This window comes from Saccostrea cucullata, unplaced genomic scaffold (assembly GCF_032062105.1).
Source record: "Saccostrea cucullata isolate Sc308-1 unplaced genomic scaffold, CSIRO_AGI_Scuc_v1 ctg2231, whole genome shotgun sequence".
Lineage (NCBI taxonomy): Eukaryota > Metazoa > Mollusca > Bivalvia > Ostreida > Ostreidae > Saccostrea > Saccostrea cuccullata.
The window spans coordinates 2,678-28,421 of record NW_026936510.1 but is presented as its reverse complement, the minus strand read 5'-3'; the positions used below and the strand labels follow the sequence as shown (position 1 = coordinate 28,421).

Below are 25,744 nucleotides of genomic sequence, written 5' to 3'. Positions count from 1 at the left end.
GGACATTCCTTGTCCTTTTCAAGAAGGCTATTCAAAAGTTACAAAGGGACAGAGTAAAGTTTTTTGCGAATGTGATGTAGACACAACTGTTGATTTACATAAGGTAGTAATGAATCAGGAGACATTGTGTATAAAAGATTTATTGTAAAACATGCCAATGACTACGCTTATGTCTCTGTGTATGGTTAAAAAGATCCATCACATTTACATTGTAGCACTGTAGACCGGAAAGATTTCAAACACTATGGACATTGTCATTACATCCCTAGGGAAAGGCTATACATAGGTTCCGAATCCAAAATTCTTCCCATTGTCTACGGAAAGGTGTACTCAGCGACGGACTACTTGTGTAGTGATAAATCTATTCGAGAATTTTAACTTTCATAGACAAAATAGAATGATGTGGTAAATTGAAATGTTTTCATAAAAGCTGCTGACCCCCATGATTTATTTGAAATCGATGACCTTATATTCCTTTATTAAGTGATCCCTTGGTTTCACCAACATAAACAGGTCCACACAGAGTACATTCTATTCCATATCAATTAGCAAGAACATTATGTAGTCAAATTCAATACATAATCAAAGGCCTAATTCACAACAAGTCAGTCAAAATACAAGTCAGGGATAGGTTATCATAGCACTTACAAAATAACGACTTTAAAACGACATTCTTGTAATCAATGTAGATGTATGTATGTATGTATGTGAAGCGTGTCTTATTTAATGTGGACTGTATTCAAATCAATACTCCTGAATGGTTCATAAGTTGACATATACACCATATGCAGGTGATAGTGGGATATATTTACTTAAATAAGGAACGTGGATGTTGGAAAGGCTGATCTCGTTTGCCATGTAACTTAGTTGTTAGTTCCCTTTGCTCCCATAATTGGTAAAATATCTGAACACGAAACAGATGTGACAGAAACCGTTTTCTTTTATTTTAAGTACCTTCAAATAGGGACAGAACAAACATCTGAGCAGTCGTTCCCTAAAGATTGGCTTAGAATTACCGTTTTCACTTCAATTCTGAGGATAGAACGTTAATTTATCACAGACACTTTGACACTTTGACCTTATTGAATTTATCTTGTTACCTATACTGGTTAAAAGCTCATTTTTCAATACAAACTTTGGACTATCATAAGCCTCTTTGTTATATGTGCAAAGCTATATTCGGAATATAATTTTTTTTTTTTTAAATGACAATTCAGTGCCCAAGATTAAATGGCGTATACTAATACCAGTTCAACTAAGATAGAAAAGAGTACTGAACTAGTTGCTAACATCATTTCCTACAATATAAAAAAAAAACACTCCGAGACAGACGGGCAAACTGACAGGTAGACGAACAGATAGACGAGGTGATTAAAGTATACTGCCTTTATAACATCCTGTTCACTAATATAAAAAAAATATTACATGTAATGGTTAAAAAATAATCTCTGTATAAAATTACGACTCTTTGATTGAAGGGGATAGGCGGTGGAAACAAATACATGTAAATAAGAGATCCCCTAATTTTTTTTAAGATAAATAGTAACTCATTCTCTGTTGCATAATTAAGAATTTTAGGGTTTTGCAGTTTTCCCTTTTTTGGAGAGAACTTTTAGGTAAGAAATATTGATAATCTGTCTATTTAATAATATGGCAAAAATGAATCTGAATCAAATTCCCCTACTTCCAAATAAAATGAAGGCCCCCTGAACAACAACAACAACAAAATATTGAAAGGAAACCTGAATCTCGTATTAATAATGCCTGAATTCCTGAATACACTAATATTTTCATTTGCATAAATAAATTTCTTAATCCTTTATTACATGAACAATTGCAACATGATACTGTGTTATTGAAATAACATTCCCTATATGCTCCAACTGGCAAGAAAGTTGTCAGTTTATTTTACCAAGTAATGGAGTTAACAGACAGGTAAGACTCTTACATTTTGTGTTCTGTGTAAAAACATTGACGATATTAATTATATATTACATGTAGTTATTTGAGAAATTAAACTTGCACCCCCGTGATTGTTGCAGGATAACCTCAAATGTCAAATTATAATTTGAAAAATAAAAGATAAGGTGTATACATATAATGCTTTTCCATGTACAGTTCTAAACTATGATTGATCTTAGAGAAACGTAATAAGTTGCGAATAGGTCGTTCCAATAAACATCAGACGATCAGCTTGTTTGTTCATTGTACAATGAAATTCACGTTGTTGCTTGTTCATTGAAACACTATAAGCAAATCTTAAAATATGCAATTTTGCAGCCAATTGAGTTAAGAATTGTACGTTAGTATTTTCAGTGTAAAACTTAGATTCAGTCATAATTAAAGTATATTACCACGCATTACCTTGCTATAATAGTTTCACCATGTTATCTTAAAATAAGAGTAGTCCAGTAGTCCTTATGCTTTATCAATGGATTCAATAACTCAGAATTGTTATCACAATAACATTTGAATAAGAAAACAGTATGGGTAAAGGAAACAGTAAGGGTAGATGAAGAATAAAATTTTGTTTTAGTACATTCGGAAAATTTGTAGTTGAATATTTATCATGAAACAATTGGAGATAACGAACAGTATTCAATGTCAAAAGTCCGTAAAAGAATACAAAATAGAAGCAGAGCAAATACGGGCCTCTAAAACATCGGAGGTGGGATCAGGTGTCATGGAGGAGTGAACATTTCCCGCCGACCGATAACATCCGTTGTGTGCTCTTTGTCATGATTGGGAAAAAACGGAAAAATTTGTTGTCAGATCAGTGTTAATCATGGACTAAAAATTAGTATGAAAAACGTCAGTCAGCATTTGACTAAATTATAAACTGCATTTGCTGACAAGGTCATTGTATCGAAAAGAAAATTCAAAAGCAGTATTTATAGAAATATTAGAAAAATCCAGCCGCCTACTTTATGTGTTTTACGCCTTGTTTGTCAGTGCATGTGCACATATCAAAAATATATATGGAAATACATCTAAGTGAACTGGGATTGTGTTTACAAAAAGGGATTGTCCTCTGCAAAAATCAAGAATTTCATAAACGAACTTAAATTCGTATATTCTGAATTTCTGTTAAGAACAGACAAAACAACGCTATGTTTATTGGTTTTCTTATTTATTTATTTATTTATTTTTGTTGCTTTTAAATGCACGATAGACATGTTGAGAAATCTATCTTAAGCTAAGCGCATTAAGTCCATTTTTGTCCCCCGCTTGAAAAGTGGGGGATATTAATTTGGGTTTGTCCGTCCGTCCGTCCGTCCGTCTGTCCGTCCGTCCGTCCGTCCGTCTTTCTGTCTGTCTGTAACGCTTTCGTTTCCACACGATATCTCGAGAACCCTTTAAGCTTTTGCAATGAAATTTAGCATAGCAACTCCCTATGGACTAAAGAAGACCCCTATTGATTTTGAGGTCAAAAGGTCAAAGGTCAAGGTCATAAATAAGCAAATTCTGTCTGTTAAAACACTTTCGTTTCCACACGATATCTCTAGAACCATTTGAGCTATTGCAATGAAATTTTACATAACAACTCCCTGTGGCCTAAGGAAGACCCCTATTGATTTTGAGGTCAAAAGGTCAAAGTTCAAGGTTGTAAATTTATACATTCTGTCTGTGTGTAACACTATCATTTCCGGGCGATATTTCAAGAAGATTTTGAGCTTATGCAATGTAAGTTGATACCAAAACTCCCTAGGACGTCTCTCGCCCCTCTCAAATTGCCCCGCCCCGTTTGTTTTATTAGTATTTATAGTATTACATGTCACTATTTTTAGCGCAGGGGCATGAGGAGAATTATTGCGTATAAAACAGGTTCTCGGCGGACTTTATGTTCTTATTACATCTTTTAGCACTGTTTAATAAAGGCTAAATAAATCAAACACCATGGATTGTGTAAAATTTTGAGAATACCGAACATGAAAACATGAATATATACATGTATGTGACTTCAGTTCTGCATATACTTCCCTCAGTGTAAAGCGGCTCCGTGGTCTAGTGGTTATGTCTCTCGCTTCGAATGTGAGAGGTCCCGGGATCGAATCTCTATCGAACCCTTTTTTTTTTTTTTTTTTTTTTTTTTAAATACTTTTTTTTTTACTAAATGATAGTTTCAGAAAAAATTATGAGGTTTTAAAATCATCATTACAGTGTGATGAATATTCCATATAAAAAATCTTCTATACACATGATAAAGAATAAGCAATCAAATCTTTGTATGCATATTGACATACATGTATTTTATTTCCTTCAGCATACATGTATACTTTTAATAATTCTACAAATTCAGTCAGGGGGAGCCGACTTTTTCCCTAAGCGGGGGACACGAATTCTCTGAATTAGCTTGTAAGAATATCAACATGCATTTGTTTACATTTTTACGGATTGGGGAATTCAAATGGTTTACAACTAACTTTATTAAGTAATATCTCTCTTTTAAGTTATTGACCAACTATTTAACAAAATGGTCTTTTTGACATCATGACAGCTACTTTTTGTCCCCCGCTTGAAAAGTGGGGGATATTAATTTGGGTTTGTCCGTCCGTCCGTCCGTCTGTCCGTCCGTCCGTCTTTCTGTCTGTCTGTAACGCTTTCGTTTCCACACGATATCTCGAGAACCCTTTGAGCTTTTGCAATGAAATTTAACATAACAACCCCCTGTGGCCTAAGGAAGACCCCTATTGATTTTGAGGTCAAAAGGTCAAAGTTCAAGGTCGTAAATTTATACATTCTGTCTGTGTGTAACACTATCATTTCCGGACGATATTTCAAGAAGATTTTGAGCTTATGTAATGTTATTTTATACCAAAACTCCCTAGGACCTCTCTCACCCCTCTCAAAGTCCCCCGCCCCGTTTGTTTTACTAGTATTTATCGTATTACCTGTCGCTATTTTTAGCACAGGGGCATGCGGAGAGTATAAAACAGGTTCTTGGCAGACTTTATGTTCTTATTACATCTATTAGAACTGTTTAATAAAAGCTAAATAAATCAAACACCATGGATTGTGTAAAATTTTGACAATACCGAACATGAATATATACATGTATGTGACTTCACTTCTGCATATACTTCATTTTATGTAAAGAGATTCCGTGGTCTAGTGGTATGTCTCCCGCTTCACATGTGAAAGGTCCCGGGATCGAATCTCGGACGATCCCCCCCTTTTTTATCTTTTCTTTTTTTTTTTTAAATGATAGTATTCAGCATGTGAAAAGAATAATTTATGAGGTTATTAAATCATCATTACAGTGTGATAGATATTCCATATAAAAAGAATCTTCTATACACATCATAAAGAATAAGCAATCAAATCTTTATACGCATATTGACATACATGTATTTTATTTGCTTCAGTATACATGTATACATTTAATAATTCTACCAATTCAGTCAGGGGGATCCGACTTTTTCCCTAAGCGGGGGACACGAATTCTCTGAATTAGCTTGTTTCCCAATAAAATCAAACTCGTAAACTTACTTGCATCGTCATTTGAAAAAAAAACTTAAAGAAAGACGTTTTTATTGGACATAACTTAAGTTGATAATAAAAAGAAAATGAATATCTGATTTAAACAAGAATAATCTATTTAGTTTTTTATAATGTCTTCTAAAAATCCGTCGAAATTCAGAAGGCCTTTTTTCAGTTGAAATTAAGCCGAGTTATTTTTATTCAAATGCTGATTAGATATATTCCAGTGATCTTGAAATAAAAGATGCAATTAATCCTGCCACCTGTGTTTTAACGCAGTTTGAAAATTCTTTTAAGTGCGTTAAATATGGGAGCAAATCAACGCATTCTGAAAAAATAAAATTTATTTCAAAGTGCGTTAATATCGACCATATTAACACACTTTGAAAAAAATTGTGTATGGCTTGGTCAATATCCTTGCAAAATTTAGGTATGGCAAATAATTGAACCTGTTTGATAACTCTTCGGTGATGAGGTCATCAGGATGTGAAAGTGCGCAATTTTGATTTTCCATAATTTTGAGAATTCTTTCTCTCTGCAATGTTTTACTGTACTGTCTTTCGGACATACTTTCTATTTATGAATAAAAATATGCATTATGACTACAAGTAGTCATAATGCAAATTTAAATTGATAAATAGAAAGTATGTCAGAAAGACAGTACTTAATTTTTTCCAGTTTAGATGCGTTTTATGTAAACTAAAATTTATTGAAAGTTTTCAACGTCATACCTGTTATGCAAATACATATATTTGGGTGTAGCATTGGCATATGTACGCGGGGGGATTAGTCACACAAATGTTTTGCAAAGGTAAACATAATAAAGGCATTGAAAATTGGGGCTTACCTTGGGGGATCCACTTTCAATTTACTACCAAAGGCTATGTGTATGTATAAGAAAAAAAAAAGAGTTGGGCTAAGATACCTTCTACTCCTCTTCTCCTTGTTCTCAATGAGGTTAAATGAGTACATGTAAATTAAAAAGTTTTTCGGAAAGATGTAATTATGAAAAAATGATTCTCTCAATTACAAAAATCTATAAGTCTAGAATTTCTGTTTTATGCATATTTTTTTTTTCAAAGTGCGTTAAGTGCCCCATGGTAAAAAAAAAATTATGTACACTCATAACGTGCTTTGAAAAAAAAAATTCAAAGTGCGTTGATTTTGTTCCAATTTTAACGCAATCAATTTTTTTTTTAATTGTTAAAGTGCATAATTTTTTCAAAGTTTGCTCCACTCACCTGTCAAAGAATACCAATTTTATTAAAAAAAAAAAAAACTAAGAAAGGTTTGTTTATAACGGAGCGCAATTGGTACACCTGGGAATTTTGACATATCGTTGGAGCTCTTTTCCTTTATTTATTCAAATATTTCTAATTTCCAACGTTTTGGCATGAGCATCACTGAATAGACATATTTTGTCGAAATGCACATCTGGTGAATCAAAATTAGTACTGTATACTATTTACATGATATTGTCAATCAGAAACACAAGCATCTTTTCTTCATTTCAATCTTAAAGTATTTGTTTTTAGGAAAAGAGTATTAGGTGTACCGTCTTGAAATACGACGTCACTAATTTGTAAACTGTATGACTAACAAGATATTAATGTTTCTTGTGTAATGCAGTAATGTCTCGATTTCCTGCATATGGTGTTGTTATCATCTCTAAATTTCTTCAATGTTCAAAACCGCACTCCGAGACAATCGTTTTCATTAACTGATGTGGGCTATTACAGATAAGTTAACATTATAGGGATTTCAACAAACTCATTTAAACTCTGTACTTCGTAAATTCAATTATCAATATCATGACTATTTCATCAAGTGTATATATTGAATGAAACTATGGAATGTTCTGTGTATCTGACCATGCAATATAGGGCTCAGAGAGGATGTACTTACTCCTTTGAGGCACCTTATCCCATATCTTAAATTTTTATAGATCCGCATCTTAAACCTCTTCACAGATGTGGTTCTGTAAAGGATCTCCTGAGATCGATCACTGTTCGGCACTTCTAACTTATCTTTATGCTTACATTAGAAAAAAAAGCTTTATATTAACTCATTTTTCTTTAAGACAATAGTGTTCACAACCATCGATCATATTAATTGTTGTTTAAAAATCTATGAATAGTCATGCTTTCTTTTAGTGTTGTTGGCAAACAATGCAGTCTGTGTTGTCTGAAAGAAAATTCTACTGAAAATTAATCATTGAAAAGCGATCTGTATGGTATAACTGCTTATGAAATTTTACATTTGAGAAGGTATATATACATTCTGACACACACCAGTATTAAAACAATATCATAAAACGAAATACAGAGCCAACTTTGTCTTTAAAGACAAAGTTCGCTCTGTATTTCGTTTTTAAAAAACTATATTTTTTACTTGTTGTGTGTTATCTAAAAGTTATTCAAAAAAGAGGTAAACACTTTTAAAATTTAACTTTTTGAAACATCCTTTTACATTGCCATTTGATCCTGTTTTTATTGGCGGCAATAGCACAGTATTATTTATTGCGATGAGGATTGACCTCTGAGTTTTGGTAAGTCATTGCAGGGAGCATTGATTTTTTTTTACATAAAACTAAGTCATTTTTCAGTTTGATTTGATTCAAATTTAGAAATGAGTTTATTTTGATTGTGTTTCAATAAAAGCAAAGCAATCTTACACTAGTTAAAATTTTAGTATATGTATTTTATAATTTTACAACAGCATTTTATCTTGTGATTCAAGTGTTGTAACGTTGTATATGCTTATATCAGGAGACAGATAATGGAGAGTTCCTCAGCTAGGCTATAACTCCCTGTTCTTGTCCATCGTTGTTCGTCTTGAGTCGATCGTATTTTTAAAAGAAGGATGATTAAAAGCATTTTAAGCTTTTCCCTTTGAATCTCTAAACCATTATTAATAATTTTTGGACATACATTGTATATATAGTCAATGGATAAAGGGATACAGATATTGTGATTGTACTCATTTAGTTAATGATTGCTACTCCGGGACACATAATCCCTACTCTGACGGTTTAAATGGTCTCTGCTTAATGGCCTAGTAAATAATTTGCATGAAAAAGTCTTCAACACTCGACTTGAGGATTTATAAACAAACCTTTTTTTTCAGAAACCAGCAAAATTTCTCTTAGATCAAATAGGTAATCTGAATTATTATAATTTCTGGTTAAAGTGGGAGAAATTTGTAAGATTTTGTCACAATGTACAGCACTACCTGAAAGGGATTCGCGGAAAAAACAAAATGGCGGATTCTTAAAGTATCAAATGACAAACGATTTTCATGTTAGAATTCATTTATTATAGACTAAGTTAGTGTTATCTGTCGTATACTTATCACATGACCAATGACCTAATCTGATTACGTCTCAATGTTTTCGTGGTTGTTATTTGTCCATCGGTGTTTTCCAACATGACACCCTAGCAGTAAGAAATAAGTAATTACGTTAAACATTGGTTCTTGATTTAAAACACTAATATAAACATACAACAGGGGCACATAAACTGAGAGGTTGTTGAATTTATCGGAATTGAAAATTCGTTTCAAACAGAAAACTTTATAACCACGGGAAATGTTGAAAATTTACCTCGAATGGGCAGGCAAACAAAAGTAACGAAACGAGCAGAGGGTATAAAGGAACTCCGAGAGATCAGGCTTTTCTAACCCTTACCCCCGTGTGAACATTGAAAGATATAACTTCGATCAAAAGTATTAAAGTAAGTGATAATGATTTTGTTAAATTATTTATTTCACCAAAAACCTTTCAAAAGGTGTTTGTTTCCAAATGTCCACCATTTTGATTTTCCAAGAATACTTTTGAAACAGCGCTGTAAATAGATCCCACTGCAGCTCTTTGTTATTGCATGATGAAACTGGGAGATATATATTCCAGTATGCAGGTAACAAGAGTCTATTTCTAGACAGAAGGATTTTAAAATATGTCTTTTTAATATCTTTTTAAATCCTGTCCAGCAATGGTTAACCCACAGAATCTTCTGAATGACTTATTTCAAATATGAATTATTCATGCACATCATACCTGCAGATTTCACCCAGATTCGCCTATCACTAGTTTTTTTTACTCAGTGTACATTGGGAAACAAAGAAAGAAAATTGTTATTTATATATTAAAAAAAAAAAAAAAAAAAAAAAAACAGGCCAATTTTCTTAAATTTTAAACATAAACGAGAATTTTACTGCGCAGTCATAAGATTAACGAAGCAATTACTAAAAGTTGTATCACGGTAGGTGACTAGAAAACCTTATTTAAGACTTTTGAAGCTTTTTAACAGTCTAAATATCTGTCTTTTTTTTCAGAATTTTAATTTTTTTTCTGACTGAAGTATTACAATTCATTTTATTTTTTTTTTTAAAAACGTCTCTGTAGTATGTCGGATATTAATGAGGGCTTTAAAACTGTCTACGCATTTAAGCTAGCAGGTATGAGAAACAATGCAAAAACCACAGGCGTAACTTCCTTGAGAAGAGTAGGATATTGGGATATCGCAGGACTTTTTATTCAAATATACCCACCCTCCATTCTTACAAAGCCGCTACCACTTTGGTACTAGATACTTGCAAGTCATTCACCTCAGCTTGTGAAAACATTCTTTTTTGGGTTTTTCCTGTCTGCGCTCATTATTTTTAATAGCTCGGTGCTCTAAGACGTTTTATGACGTTAACGTTCTTCGCTTTAAGGTAGTCTGATCCTCAAGTTTATACAATAGCATTTAGGTAAAGATACTCATGAAAGTATCTATGAATCCACAAAGTTATGTAAATTTATCCATAGTATTTCTTTAAAGTTAAAAATTACAGTTAATCATAGTATATAGGGAAAATTGTCAAATCTCAAATATGTTTGCAGGAAAAGCGAATTGGAATATCAGTAATGCATTTTCTAATTGCAAATTGATCAACAAATATATTTTAGGTTAAAATTCTATAGGTATCTAGGCATTCAGAGAAATCGTTATGATTTTTTACTTATTTGGTCTTTTTTTTTTGTCTTCTACTTTCGTCATGTATTCTATAATACATAGTGTAATGGGATTTTGCTATCATTGCAAGACACAACAAATCACTTCATATTTCATATCATGCTAATAAGCATTGGTAAATAAGGCTGGACTCAAGAAAATCTTCTCAAAAACAGTATTTTTTTCCTTTTATAGGGTACAAATGTAAACTTTTGTAAGACCTTTTTCTAAAACCTTGAAACTTAAATAGATGAATAAAATGATTATTGTTGCATGAAAAAATTTCATTTTCAAGCTTCTCTTTGACGCATTTCAAATCAAATATTTATTTTTGGAGTTACCTTTCCTTGCTTATGATCGGATATCCTTAAAATTTTATGCCTTGTTCTAAGATTTGTATTTTGTATGTCTTTTAAGATCAAACATTGATCATTATCTTCACTCCCTTTTTTCATTATATCATCAGTCGTAAACTTGACGGTGAAGTAAAGTGGTATTCAATGTTTATTTTTAATAATAATTTGAAATTTTTACTAGTGACATATGTTGCTATTAATTATGTACCTGGTTGATTATCAGTATCAAAACAACAACACAAAATTTTGTTGTTTTTTTTTTCTTCTAGCGTTCAACCGTTCCAATTATGAAAAGTGAATCAGTATTTTACGGCGGAGAGAATGAAACGTAATGCAAATAACAGGGTAAACTTGTCAACAGATAACATAAGGAGGAACTATAAGTTTCTGAAAACTCAAATGGAACCAAATATTCTAGTAGATTATCTAGTACAGGGCAGTATTTTGAACGAAGATGAAAATTCCTTTCTTATCGGCAAACCTCGAGCAAAAAAGTGTGATTTTATTTTACGTAAATTATTACAGCATGAACCTTATTTGACAACATTATCAACCATGATAACAGGTAGTCCTGAAGAGGAAGGATTTCATTGTTTTCTTTCTCTTCCACCTTTCGAAGCAGCTGCATGTGAAAATACCATTGAGAAAGGTATATTTATTCAGTGAAATATGTATTACTAAATTTCAAGCCTATTTCTTTTTTATTTTACCTTTTCAAGATTTGTCATTTTGTCCACAAGAAATTATAACTTAAATTCTTAAAGAAAGTTAAATTCTTTAAAGATTACTCATTTATTGATGAGACCTCGGACACCTTTTCAAAAAAGGAACGTCTTTCTGGTAAAGTGCGAACCAAACAAAAGTGGTTTCTGACACTCGCTTCTGTTGGTACCCACGAGTTGTTTAATTAATATATTTTTTTTAATACAACGCAATAAAATCAATTTTCGGAAAGAAAATTGACCAAATAGACCATTGATTTTTTTTAACTCGAAAAGTGCCAAATATCAAATCTTTACTTGTAAATATCTGTTTACTTGGCAATTTTCAAATGATACAAGATTTGCTGGAAAGGTAAGTGGACTATTTTTAAAAGTATGTTCTTTCCCCAAAAGAATTGATGAAGCATTTTTTATGGCTTTAAAAAACAACCAGAAATGACTTTAAGCTTAAAAATTATTATCTTATTTATTATATGTTTACCTATTTATCCTGTGGATATGACCCATGCACATTTTTTTCATTACACAGTTAAGTGAAGGTATAACGTCACAATGGTTGTTGTGTTACCGTGATGAAGTAAAATAAAGTGGAGTCCTATATAAAACAGTGTATAACATCAGCTTTGAAGTATTAAACATGGGATAAAAAGAATCTCCCATGATTTGTAGCTGGATATGACATTTATCCAACTTGTGTGTTGGGGATGCTCGGGGATAAAAATCACACAACTCGCTGGATAAAATTCATATCCACCAACAAGTCATGGGGGATACTATATTTATATTTAACCTTCAATGACTATAAGCTCTACAAAAATAATAATTTCGTTTAACGTTTAAGAGGTTCATAAACAAAAAAACTACTTCAAATGTACACAAATAAAGAGAGAAAATTAATTCAGAGCACAGTGTTTTAATCCTTGTTATAAAGTATCGTTTACGTGAAAAAGATTTGTCCACTAACCTTACTCGCACTGTCATAATAAAACTTTATATTCCATCAAGAACTCGCGACACTTTACATACATAGGAAATTATAAACGATTAAAGAATAACAGATATACATTTGTACTTATATTCATATCAGTTATGTTACATAAAGTAGTCTTATCTGTGTTTAACATGTTAACTGCAAATATAAATAGATCCAATAAAATATGCAAAGGAAGTATAACCTAAAACAGTTACTAGTTTGCTCCTCATATGTATTCAACCAACAAGCAACCCGATTGAATTAAAAAAAAATATAGAGAATTTATTACATCATAAACGAATAAATCAACATACTTAAACGTTCAGTTTATCTATGCTGCCTCATTGATGTAAACCAATGGTAGAGGGTGTCCGATACCAATTTCTCGATTTGCAATTTTCCAGCGGTGCGAGAAGAAATCAAAAGAATATTTATTATTTATTGCATTAAAAGGAGACCTGACTTCACTTTGAAATGCAACTAATAAAGCCATTCTTGTCTTTAAGTTCTTCACTCCAAATGTTTGGACAAAGTGTTGAATAAAAATATATCTGAGCTTGAAAGGGAAATCATGCTCCGGATATCTGGTGAGAGTGACAGCATTGTTGACGATTTCTTGGAGGAAAATGTTCTCTCTGTGGATGACCATGAAGAAATATCAACCGAGATAAAGAAATCCAAGGCTGCGAATTTGCTTCTAAAAAATATATCAAGCAAATTACCCAGATCATTCCTTAAACTGCTTTCAATCCTCAAAGAACATAAAATAAACGACCTTGGTGATCGTCTTTTGAAGGACATAGACAAGACTGATTGGGGGACAACAGGTAAAAAATTGTTCTACAGTTTTTGTCTTTGTTTTGTTTTTTTGTTATGAGAAAAAAAAGCTGATGAGGTTTTGATTACTAGTATATCAAGTTTGAAGTATCTTATTAATGCGAATCTCTTTTTCAGAAAAGGAAGAATTAAAAGTTGAGTTTATAGGTGGCGATATGCATTTTTCTCTCATAGGTATTAAAGCAGTTACTATATTTGAAAACTATATTTTAGCGACAAAGCTATTTGTAAAAAGTAAGCATATATCTGACCAAAGACATAAACAAATGAATTTCTAATTCCAAGCAATGTTTCGTTTGTAAAGTAATTTGTTGTTTATTATTAATTAATATAAGATTGGTTTTGAATTGCGAGCCAGAAAAGCCAGAATTATTCATCAATAAACAAACTGATTAAGAACTTATTAATGTATTTGCTTAGATCACAATGAATCCATTAATTATTTTTAGCGCCAAAAACAGAAATAAAGAAAATCAAAATGATAATCTCAGGTGATGATGGAAATGAAAGAGTGTTTGAGAAAGTGATAAAAGAAATCCCAAACTCTGAGGAAATGATTGCTCAAAGAACACATTGTACTTTTGCGAAAACATCATTAGGATCAATTACTACTATTCTGCGAATAGAGACTTCCTACGCCATGTCAAAATTAAAACAATTCATAGAAAGCGAGGGTATTTCCCTATTATTGACGCAAATATTTGAATCAAAGGATGTTCGAGCAATTTTGGGGAAAAGAAAGTGCAACATTGAAGTTCAGATTAGAGAAGTGCAAGAAACAACAGGTATAAATGTATTTTTAAAGAAAAACATTAAACTAACCCACAAAAGTAATTCTAAAAACATAACCTTTTATTTTCAATATGGTTCGACAGAAATTCAGGAATGTATTTTTGTATTCCAGATACAACATGTGATGAATTTCAGTCGACCGATTCTCAAGCATCTGAATCTACGTACAGGTCGCGTTTGGAGAGATGTAAAAACTTCCTTTTGGAAGAACTAGAGCCAAGATGCTTACTTAAGGAAAAAGAAGTTGCCGATATTTTTGGTCCGGTTTTTAAAAAGTTCAGCCAGCCAGAGTTGAGAACGACAAAAGCTGAAGTCTTCTTGGAGTATCTAAAAAATCAGTCTGAGAAAGAAATTGAAGTTGTTTTAAAAACACTTAAAGAGAAAAACAAGTATATTTATGACCAGCTGTTTCCAGAAACAACAAAATATCAGGATATTGGTAAATATATCAAATCGTTTTAATTAGATATAAAAGTAAAACATAAATGTAGAATATGCCATTTAAAAACTTATGGTTGCATTACCTTTGTTTATATTACGTATATTACTGAAAGATTATAGACCAGTTAACGTGTTTCTATGTGTTCTTTAAATATTGAAATATGAAGGATATGGAGATAACGAACTGTATTCAATCACAAAGTCCATAAAACAATAAAAAAAATAAGAGCAGAGCAAATACGGACCTCCGATTAGAGGTGGGATCAGGTGCCATGGAGGAGTGAGCATCCCCTGCTGACCCAAATATGAGGACAACATACTGTAGTCACGCTTAAAAAAACCATTGAAACAATACAAATTGTAAGCAGATCAAACAAAGACCTAAAGACCTAATATTTAGGATCAGGTGTCATGGTGGAATAAGCATCCCTTGCCGACAGGACACAGTCACCATGTACTTCTTGTCATGATTGTGGAAATGGGAAAATTCTTCGACAATTCTGTGTTTAAATAATGGTTCAACAATTTGTATGAAATGCAGACAGCATATAAAGTAATGAAATATAGTACTGTTAATAAGACCATTGTTTTAACCTTAAGATTGCGAATTGATGACTTTAAACGGAAGGGTTGGTATTGTGGTAACAACTTTTTTGTCAATATTCTGTTAGTTGATAGTTAGTAGATGTCATCTTAATACGTAGAAAAAGTGAAATATGCTCGTATTCATTACATTTTTTATCCTAATGTTTTGTTATTAGGTTACATTTAAGGTCTCCTTCTGAAAAAAAAAATCAACAGATGAAACAGATGTTTCTAAAACTTTTAAGACTTTATTTAACATTTAAACAAAATCTTAAACATTTAATGATGATAAACAATCTTCGTAGACCATTTTTCTTTTCATAATAAAGCCAAAAATTGTTTCAATTTGAATTGGAATGAAGAAAAAAAGATTAATTTCAGACATTAATCAAGTCAAAGGAAATATTTTGGACAACTTACGTGAGCTATTGGATACAGTGAATATTCGTTCAATCCAGACCCCTCTGTTGAGTGCTGGGATGATATCTCCAGAAGAACTGGAAATTATTTACAAGAGCAGTAAAAGTTGTAGGATAGAAACTTTGCGATTTCTTAAATTGATTTTACATAGAGGAGAAGAAGCAATGAAAGTTTTCCTCTCAGCTCTGGAAATTTTCTGTGGAGAATGTAAAGCTCAAAATCTTCTACAGCTAAGGAGTGTCCAAAAGACAAATATCAGTAAGTTAATGAGAGATTTTGGTACATGTATTTGAGAAATTTAAATCAAAATTCAATAACTCTCATATCTTTCAATTCATACATTATACATCTCTGAGTCAATGGTGCTTCCATAATTTTACGACAACTTTCCTTGTTAATTGATAATTTAGTGGTTGAAAATAAACAGTTTTATATAAAGTAGCAAACACACAAAATATTTACCTTTTTACACACATGATTTAAAATCTAAAATATCTAAAATTCATCAGATGAAAGAGGGCACGCAAAGATTGATTACAAAGCCTTCAATGAAGAAAGTGGATTGATGTTTAAAGGAAATTTCATGCTAGAGCTCATTAGAAAAGGTATGTAAAAATAAAATTTGGGTTCTGATCATTACCCAAAATAGTCATATTAACAAGAAATAGGTTGATTTCTAACAACAAAACTTGTGTACTATAGTCGACAGCAAGAAAGAAGACAAGAATGTTTGTACTGAAGACAAAAGCCCAACAAAGGATTCGTATTTGGAAACAATCGTTCAGGGAAATTTGACTGAGTCCGTAAGTTTTTATTCTTTATAATACCAGTTTCATTTATCAGTCCTCTTGATACTTCATAAAAATCCTTATAAACAAATATACATTTCGGGTTATACTGTATATAGGGAAATTTTCGCCCCCGTTTTATTTTCGCCCCTTTCGCCCTTCCCTCATTTGGGCGAATTTAAAATGGGGCGAAAGGAAATAGCACAGTTAAATTTCTTTAATACAACTATGATTTGGCAAATCTAAAACGGGGAAAATTTGTTTGCAGGTGTGAAAGGGCGAAAATTAAACGGGGCAAAAATAACCCTGTATACAGTAGTAAATGTTCAACCAAGTCTCTTTCGTTACTCCTCACTAAGATATTGACAGTAGTAAAGAAAAAACTTCAAAAGTACTGTGCAACAATAAATTCAAGAAGATGTGTGAATCAGATGTGGATACTCAAAAATTCCAAAGATCTTTTGGGCAGTTTGAAATCACAAGATTTTACCAAAATCAACAGCTTAAAAACTTACGATTTTTTAACATTATACACAGCCCTTACCCGCAATAAAATAATGCCCAGGCTTTTGATATCATTGGCAGCTGCTTTTTCAATACAAAAAGGAACTCGTAAATTTACCTACCTGTTTATTGGTCATTTGCAAAATCAAAACACACTTTGATTGCACACATAAGTACTCTGATGTTGACATCAAAGAGATGCTTGAATTTCTGATTGATAATATCTCTGTAGTTTAAGGAGAACAGGTATTCCAACAATCTATTTGAATTCCAATGGGTACCAATTGCGCTCTGTTTAAGCATACTTTTTGGTGCGCCAAGATCAATAGATCCGAGGCGTATATTGTTTTGTCCTGTCTGTTTGTCTTTTGTCAACTTTAACCTTTTAACCTCGAGAGACAGAGACTTCCTATTTGGTATGCGTACTTCACTAATAAAGTTAGTTCAAAAGACACCAAGGTCAATCATCTTATGACCTTGACTGTGACCTACATGCTAAGGATAGCTTTTTCGAACTTTTGCCATAACTTTCGAACCAAGGAAGATAGAGTCTTCATATTTGATATTACACACTTCACAAATTGAGCTCATTTGAATGACGCTAAAGTCCATGACCTTGTGACCTTGACTGTGGCCTATATGCTAAATATAGATTTTTTCGAACTTTCGCCATAACTTTTGAACCATAAGAGATACAGACTTCATTTTTCGTAAGCCTAATCCACTGATACATTTCTTTTAAATGACTTGAAGATCAATGACCTTGTGAGCTTTACTGTGACCTTTAGGCTATAATCAGTTTTTGGGACTTTGTTGCCGCCGGGCGCATAGTGTTTTACAACCACATCTTGTTATATTCATATGATGCAGAATGTGTGCAAAATCTTTTGCGCGAAAAGAAATAAACACTTGCTTTGGCCTTCAACTATACATTTAGATATATCGACGACGTATTTTCAATCAACAATGGTTATTTCCATTCCTACGTCGATATGATATATCCTGGGGAGCTTTAGATAAAAGATACCACAAAGTCTGACACATTTGTTTCATATATGAATATCTTACTTGAAAAAGACGTTAATGGTAATCTAACAACCAAACTACATGATAAACGTGATGATTTTAATTTTTCTATCATCAACTTCTCTTACTCATGCAGCAATACATGTACACCTTCATTTCTGCATACAGAGTATATATAAAACTCAGTTGATTCGATATTCAAGAGCATCCTCTACGTACGAACAATTTCGAAAACGAGGTAAATTATTGAGAAGCAAGTTGATGAAACAAAAATATCAGCAGTCTCGTTTAAAATCATCATTTCATAATTTCTAAGGTCAATAACATGACATTGTTAGCAAATACAATTTTTCATTGAGTCATATGATGGCTGGCGATTTTCATACTAATTGTTAGTCCATTATCTATACACTGAATTGACGACGGATTTTTTCCATTATTCCCTGATAATGACAAGGAGCACACAGCAGGTGCGACCGGTCAGCAGGGAATGCTCACTCCTCGATGGCACCTGACCCAACCTCACGTTTTGCTAAGTAATTTTACATAAAACGCATTCAAAATCAAAACAGAAAATCTTTTTTTCTGTTTTAAGCATATTGCCCTTAGGTATTGACAAAACTCAACAAATAATACAGTTTACAAGATATTTATTGGTGCGAATATTTGAAGTTTAAAGAACGCAAACCGTCGTTTACATAGTTAGATTTTACGGAGTAAATTTCCTCCGAAAACCTAGCACTGAAACAGTTTTCACTACAACATTACAATTTGAAAAAGGCAAAAATCTACAGGGTAAATTTCCTCTCAAAAATGACACTGATACAGTTAACATACAGTAGTCAATTCAAGAGCGACTGTCCATGATATAAAAAGATTTTTCGGAGTAAATTTCCTCCCGAAAATTATCACTTATAGAGTATTCACTACAAACAATTACAAATTGAAAATAGCAAAAATCTAGAGAGTAAATTTCCTCTCTAAATTCACATTGGTGCATTGTACATTCAGTATGTCAATACCAAATCAACCACCGTTTACATAGCTAGATTTTACGGAGTAAATTTCCTCCCATAGAATTTCACTGATACAGTGTTCACTACTTTAGTTACAGTTTGTAACTAACAAAAATCCAGAGAGTAAATTTCCTCTCTAAATTCACGTTGGTGCATTGTTCATTCAATATTTCAATGCCAAATCAACCATCGTTTACATTGCTAGATTTTACGGAGTAAATTTCCTCCCAAAGAATTTCATTGATACAGTTTTCTCTACTAACATTACAAATAAGTACTAACAAAAATCTACAGAGTAAATTTCCTCTCTAAATTGACGTCGGTGCATTGTACATTCAGTATTTCAAAGCCAAAAAAAACATCGTTTACATAGCTACATTTTACGGAGTAAATTTCCTCCCAAAGAATATCACTGATACATTGTTCAATACTATATTTCAAAATAGAAAAACACTCTACAGGGTAAATTTCCTCTCAAAATGCACGTCGGTGCATTGTACATTCAGTATTTCAAAGCCAAATCAACCATCGTTTACACAGCTAGATTTTACGGAGTAAATTTCCTCCCAAAGAATTTCAATGATACAGTGTTCACTACTAACATTGCAAATAAGTACTCACAAAAATCTACAGAGTAAATTTCCTCTCTAAATTGACGTTGGTGCATTGTAAATTCAGTATTTCAAAGCCAAAAAAAAAACATCGTTTACATAGCTACACTTTACGGAGTAAATTTCCTCCCAAAGAATATCACTGATACATTGTTCACCACTACATTTTAAAATAGAAAAAAATTCTACGGATTAAATTTCCTCTCAAAATACACGTTGCTGCATTGTACATTCAGTATTTCAAAGCCAAATCAACCATCGTTTACACAGGTAGATTTTACGGAGTAAATTTCCTCCCAAAGACTATCACTGATATTATGTACACAACTACATTACAATTTAAAAATAGCAAAAATCTAGAGAGGAAATTTCCTCTCTAAATGACATTCATACAGTAAACATACAGTAGTCAATTCAAAAACAAGACTTTACGGAGTAAATTTCCTCCCCAAGAATTTCACAGATAGAGTGTTCACTACTTACATTAAAGTTTGTTATTAACAAAAATCTAGAGAGTAAATTTCCTCTCTAAATTCACGTCGGTGTATTGTACATTCAGTATTTCAATGCCAAATAAACTATCGTTAACATAGCTAGATTTTATGGAGTAAATTTCCTCCCAAAGAATATCACTGATACAGTGTTCACTACTATCATTATAGTTTGTTATTAACAAAAATCTAGAGAGTAAATTTCCTCTCTAAATTCACGTCGGTGTATTGTACATTCAGCATTTCAATGCCAAATAAACTATAGTTAACATCGCTAGATTTTATGGAGTAAATTTCCTCCCCAAGAATTTCACTGATAGAGTGTTCACTATTTACATTACAGTTTGTTATTAACAAAAATCCAGAGAGTAAATTTCCTCTGTAAATTCACGTCGATGCATTGTACATTCAGTATTTCAATACCAAATCAACCATCGTTTATGCAGCTAGATTTTACGGAGTAAATTTCCTCCCAAAGACTATCACTGATATAATGTTCACTACCAAATTACAATTTGAAGAAGGCAAAAATATACAGGGTAAATTTCCTCTCAAAAATGACACTGATACAGTTAGCATACAGTAGTCAATTCAAAAGCGAATATCCTTGATATAACAATATTTTACGGAGTAAATTAATCCCAAAGAATATCACTGATGCAGTATTCACTACAACAATTACAATTTGAAAATAGAAAAAAATTTACAGAGTAAATTTCCTCTCTAAACTCACATTGGTGCATTGTACATTCAGTATTTCAAAGCCAAAGAAACCATCATTAACATGCTAGATTTTACATTCATTATTCGCAGATAGAAAATAAACATTATATATAGAAAACAGCAGAATATCAGAGGGTTAATTTCCTAAAAAAACTTTTTACAGGAAAAAAAACATACATTTTACATTTTATTCAATAAATGACTTTCGGGGACATTTTTATCTCAATATACTAATGATGAAATACATTATTGTTTAATCTATAAATAAATAACAAAGAATCTTTACAAACACATACAGTTTTTTTTTATTTCAAGGCGTATTCAACGAGGGGAGGGGGTTCAGTGCGCATGCAGTAGCATGGTGTTGTCACAAAAAATATCTCAAAGTACGTTGAAAACTGTATTGTCCAGTCTATATCCGCGAAGAAAAAAGGTGAAGGAAGCAAGTCCCTCTCGTGATTATTGTCGAACAGTTTGATTTCAAACACATCTATCACATTTACTTTCTTTGACCGAAGCGATACTTCTATGCCTTCCTTATGGCTGATGCCATTGAACACTTGCTGAATGCATTCCCAAAATGTCCAATGGAAATATGGCCGTCATATTTTGAACAAATCCATAGTTGACCTATTGATAAAATTTTTAAACTCGTAAATCATCTTATATAATTGTTTTCAAACTTTCAATTTTTTAAAACTCATGGGCATTTATTTCTTGAGGCATGCCAGATTACATAATGTGCACCACAGTCGAGTAGTGTTGCTTGCACAAATTTTGTAAAATTGAAAAATAGTTTTTCCGTTGGTTTTCCGTATGAAAATTTCATTCTTCTAAAGAACGCGTACATATACCCTCAGTCTACACACACGTTTAGACAAACTAAGACAAGATAGATTTTATTTGAGAATGATGTCCCTTTATCATATGAATCCAGATCATATACTATAGCATGAAACACGATTTTGCATTCAGATGAGTTCAGACAGGACATATGCAATTAAAACACGTATTACTACCGCCATTAATTTTAAAAGGTTCAGAGAGGTTAATGATAACATGTACATGCATGCGGGTAGTTTTACTCCAAATAAAATGATAGCTAAAGTGTTTAGCATTTCACACAATAAAGAAAGCAACCACGTTGACCAAGGATCGAAATCCTCATGAACTGTAGTTAAGGGTAGAATTCATCTGAAGACACTACCTTAAATACACTTCATCGTAACATACACATAATTATATAATTGCAAATTTACCTTTATATTATTCAATTTTTGGTCTTGGTTTCCTTATTTTTCCATTCATCAGAAAAGAGTCACTTTTATACCCAGTCGTCACTTAAACCACTCCTGAAATAATGTGGGGCAGTGTAACTTGGATTTCTTTCTCTAACTTGTTTCGTGTTGTCTGTGACTTTGAAGCAGAATGCAAATATCCGATGCCGCAAATTTCAAAACTGCCATACACACAAATCTTATATATGTAGGATTTGAAACGGGAAACGGAAAAATAAGCTGTTTTAACACAGAACTTAAAAAACATATCCATCGTTTTCAAGATAAATGAATTAGGTTGTTGTGAGAGAAAATTGTGATAGTCTAATGGCTTCTCATCATTTAACCATTTTCATTTCCGCTGTGAATCCCCGCTGTTACACTTGTAATCAACCCTTTGTATTGGATAGAGCTGCGGCCATGTCATAATAAACTGGCCTAAATTAAAGTGTAATTTCAACATTTTCTCATCTCCAAAATCTAAGCCTGTGAAACGCACTAGTTGCCACACTATTACTTACAATTTGTTGATATTTAACATTATACTCTGTTGTGAGTGCATTAACCTTATCTACTCGTGTCGTGTGAAAATTAGCGACATCAATCAACCAAACTTGTAAGAGATTTATTAGGACCCGACACTCCAAACCACACTTTTAGTAGATATGATTTTTTGCATAGAGCAGATTAATATCTGATTTGAATTATGCAAGTAGTTGTAGAGTGTTTCGGCTATTAAGAAGCCTCTTCAGGGGTCACGGACATAAATCATGGTGTTTGTTTTAGGTGAGACCGGATTATCTCGTCACCTATATTATTGTGTTTGCTGTAAGCAATGATTGGTTGAGAATTAAATAAAGTTTTGCATTCTGGATTTCTAAGAATGGTGTTCCAATATTTCAGAATTCGTTTTTTCAGTCCTTTAACGCAAGGGTTAAATTTAGTAACCAGTACTGTAGGGTTACGTAATGACTGTTCTTTAGTCTTTTTGATGATGAGTTTTGATCGGTTTGTGTTGATCGTTTCCTTGATGATAGGATCAATTTCCGAAGTAGAGTAGCCTCGCTTTGATAAGTGCGTCTTGAAGTCATTAAGTGTTGCATGTAATATTTCAGGGTCAGTGGTGTTTCTTGCATGTCTAATGCATTCTCCTTTAATGAATCCTTTAAACACAGCTGGGCTATGAGCGCTCTGTCTGTGTAGATATTGAAAGTTATTTGTTGGTTTGATAAAGGACTTGATATCAAGTTTGTTAAAATTTTGAAATTTCTGTCCTTTATAAACTGTAGTATCAAGGAAATTGACAGCAGATGGAGAAATTTCAAACGTAAATCTTAGATGTTTGTGACACTGATTGCCGATATTAAAGAATTCTTCTATCTCTGGTTGCGTTCCATTGAATATTATGAAACCGTCATCACGGTATCTGCCGTGGAAGACAATTTTGCTGGCATGACGAAATTGTGCCATTATATGCTTTGTAATTTGATACATTCTGATGTCGCAGATCTCTGGACTGGGGACTGCCCCCATACTTGCTCCTATTATTTGTTTGTAATATTTTCCGCCGAATTCAAAGTAATTGTTTTCCAAGACGCATTTCAGTAAGAAGTTTAGATCCTCAGGGTCCGGATATGGAATGTCTAATTGCGTTTTATTGGCCTGTGTGTAAGCCTCATTTACTGATGAGAGAAGCTCGTTGAATTCCATGTTTGTGTACATGCTCGTCACATCATAAGTAATTAATAATGCGTTTGTTGGCAGTGTAAGGCTTTCGATTTTGGTGATGAAGTCCGTAGTGTCCTTAATATAAGTTGATTGTTTTTGTACAATAGGTACCAGAAAATAATCGCAATATTGTCCTATTTTCCTTGTTGGCGTATCGCATTGCGAGATAATTGGTCTACCAGGTGGTAATTTCCTAATGCTGCACTGGCCGTTTATTAGAGCATTATAAATGTTTGCTGGTATTTTATGGGTTTTAGGTAAAAGGTATAAGTGCCCACATTTGAGTGAAGGCTTTTTGTCATTAAAGAACTTATAAGTGTCTTTGTCCAGTGACCCATTAGTATGCATTTCGGCAAGTTTATTTTGAATACTGTCATGCAATGTAAGCATGTTGGGTTCAGATACTTGCATATAGTGTTTAGATTGCAATTGGCGTTGTGCTTCTAAGACATACTGATCCTTGTTCATGATGACAATAGTGTTGCTTTTATCTGCTTTTTTGATAACAATGTCGCTGTTATTTTTAAGAGATAAAATAGCTGCTTTTTCAGACTCTGAGATGTTCGATTTCTTTTTTACAATTTCCATTGAGGAAAGTTCCAGTTTTGTTTTATCTATATATTCCTCGAGTTCGCTGCATGTAAATGGCGGTTTGTAGCCAGATTTCGTTTTAAAGGGATGAATTGTAGTGTTGTCTCCGGTATCAAAGTGGAATTTGCATCTGAGTTTTCTAGCAAATTCCTCAAAGTCATTGAGAAGTATGTTTTTAGCATTGTTGCTTTTAGGCGTTGGAATGAATTTCAAGCCTTTACTCAGTAAGGAAAGTTCATGTTCGGATAAGTTGTATCTTGATAGATTTAAAACAAACTTTTCCCCTGTTGCCATTGTTTTTTTGCAATGAGCTTTAACTCCCCGTAGATAATTACAGGTGCGTTTAGCACTTTTGCTTTGTTTACTCCGTCTATTTAATCGTCGAGCCATTTATATAGAGGAGCAGCAGGTGGTAGATATTTGTGTTGAGCGAGGCGCTATAGAACACCGATTAGTATTTTTGATAAAATTGCAAGTCCGTCTAATTATCAATGTGTTGATAGATTAGAGGACGGCGAGAGAATGTGGCTATAGGAAACTGATAGCCAGATTTTGGTGATTGGTTATGGTCAGTTGGGAGGGGCTTTGTTTGTTTACGAGCATGGCCAATAGATGGCTGTTTTGTGCATTTCTTGAAGATGTATAATCCGTCTGATATACGTAGTTAAATATAAAAGAGGCGGCAATAAGTATCCGTCTTAATATCATATGATGATAAAAAGAGGATTAATATTATTATTACAAGATTATCAAAATTGACACAAGTAAAGTACGATTTCAGACCAAACATATGAACTGATGAATGAGATACTAGACTTGGCATTGGTGATTACATAAATAAATTTAATTGTGACATCAATAACAGAGACATAAATGTAAGTCTGCTGAATAGTAATGTACTCCACAGGCATGGTATTAAATAAAAGTCCGTCACTATGTACATCGTATGGAGGTGGCGTAAAAAAGTCCATAATATGCTCGTTGTGTAGAGCTCAGCGCCAGGTAATTAGGTTGTGTTAATATGGCCTTTTACGCTGCATGTAGCGGTGGCCGCGGTATTGGTAGTGGCTCTCATTCCTTGGTCGGTCGTGGGATTTGTTATTGGCCGGTTTGTTGGCTGGGTGGCTAGGTCTAGACGGGTGGCTTGGCAAAGTCTGGAGTTTGGCTCTGTGGTCATGTAATTCAGAAGTGTGTTTTCTAGTGATGGCCTTGATAGCCTCGTCCAATTTAGATTTTTCTGCCGCAAAGGTATATATATCCATCTAATTCTTCTTTTCTTTGTCTAAGGAAGTCTCCCCTAAGCCTGTTGCTCTCTGCCTCCTTTTCTTGGATTGAGTTATCAAGAAATGTGATTACAGAGTTGGCAAAGGAACTGGTGGTTTCTTGCT

At 33.0% G+C, this 25,744-nt stretch overlaps 1 protein-coding gene across 1 annotated transcript in view; it reads left to right on the top strand.

Moving 5' to 3' along the window:
• The window catches only part of LOC134245747 (uncharacterized), a 61,531-nt gene extending 35,994 nt beyond the window's left edge, over nucleotides 1-25,537 (top strand). The window contains exons 11-19 of the mRNA XM_062728004.1: nucleotides 13,033-13,353; nucleotides 13,481-13,537; nucleotides 13,813-14,148; nucleotides 14,268-14,594; nucleotides 15,563-15,859; nucleotides 16,111-16,206; nucleotides 16,304-16,404; nucleotides 24,023-24,029; nucleotides 25,401-25,537. Of these exons, the coding sequence (XP_062583988.1) occupies nucleotides 13,033-13,353; nucleotides 13,481-13,537; nucleotides 13,813-14,148; nucleotides 14,268-14,594; nucleotides 15,563-15,859; nucleotides 16,111-16,206; nucleotides 16,304-16,404; nucleotides 24,023-24,029; nucleotides 25,401-25,537 (1,679 nt within the window). The remainder of the gene's footprint in view (nucleotides 1-13,032; nucleotides 13,354-13,480; nucleotides 13,538-13,812; nucleotides 14,149-14,267; nucleotides 14,595-15,562; nucleotides 15,860-16,110; nucleotides 16,207-16,303; nucleotides 16,405-24,022; nucleotides 24,030-25,400) is intronic.
• Nucleotides 25,538-25,744: the final 207 nt, after the last annotated feature.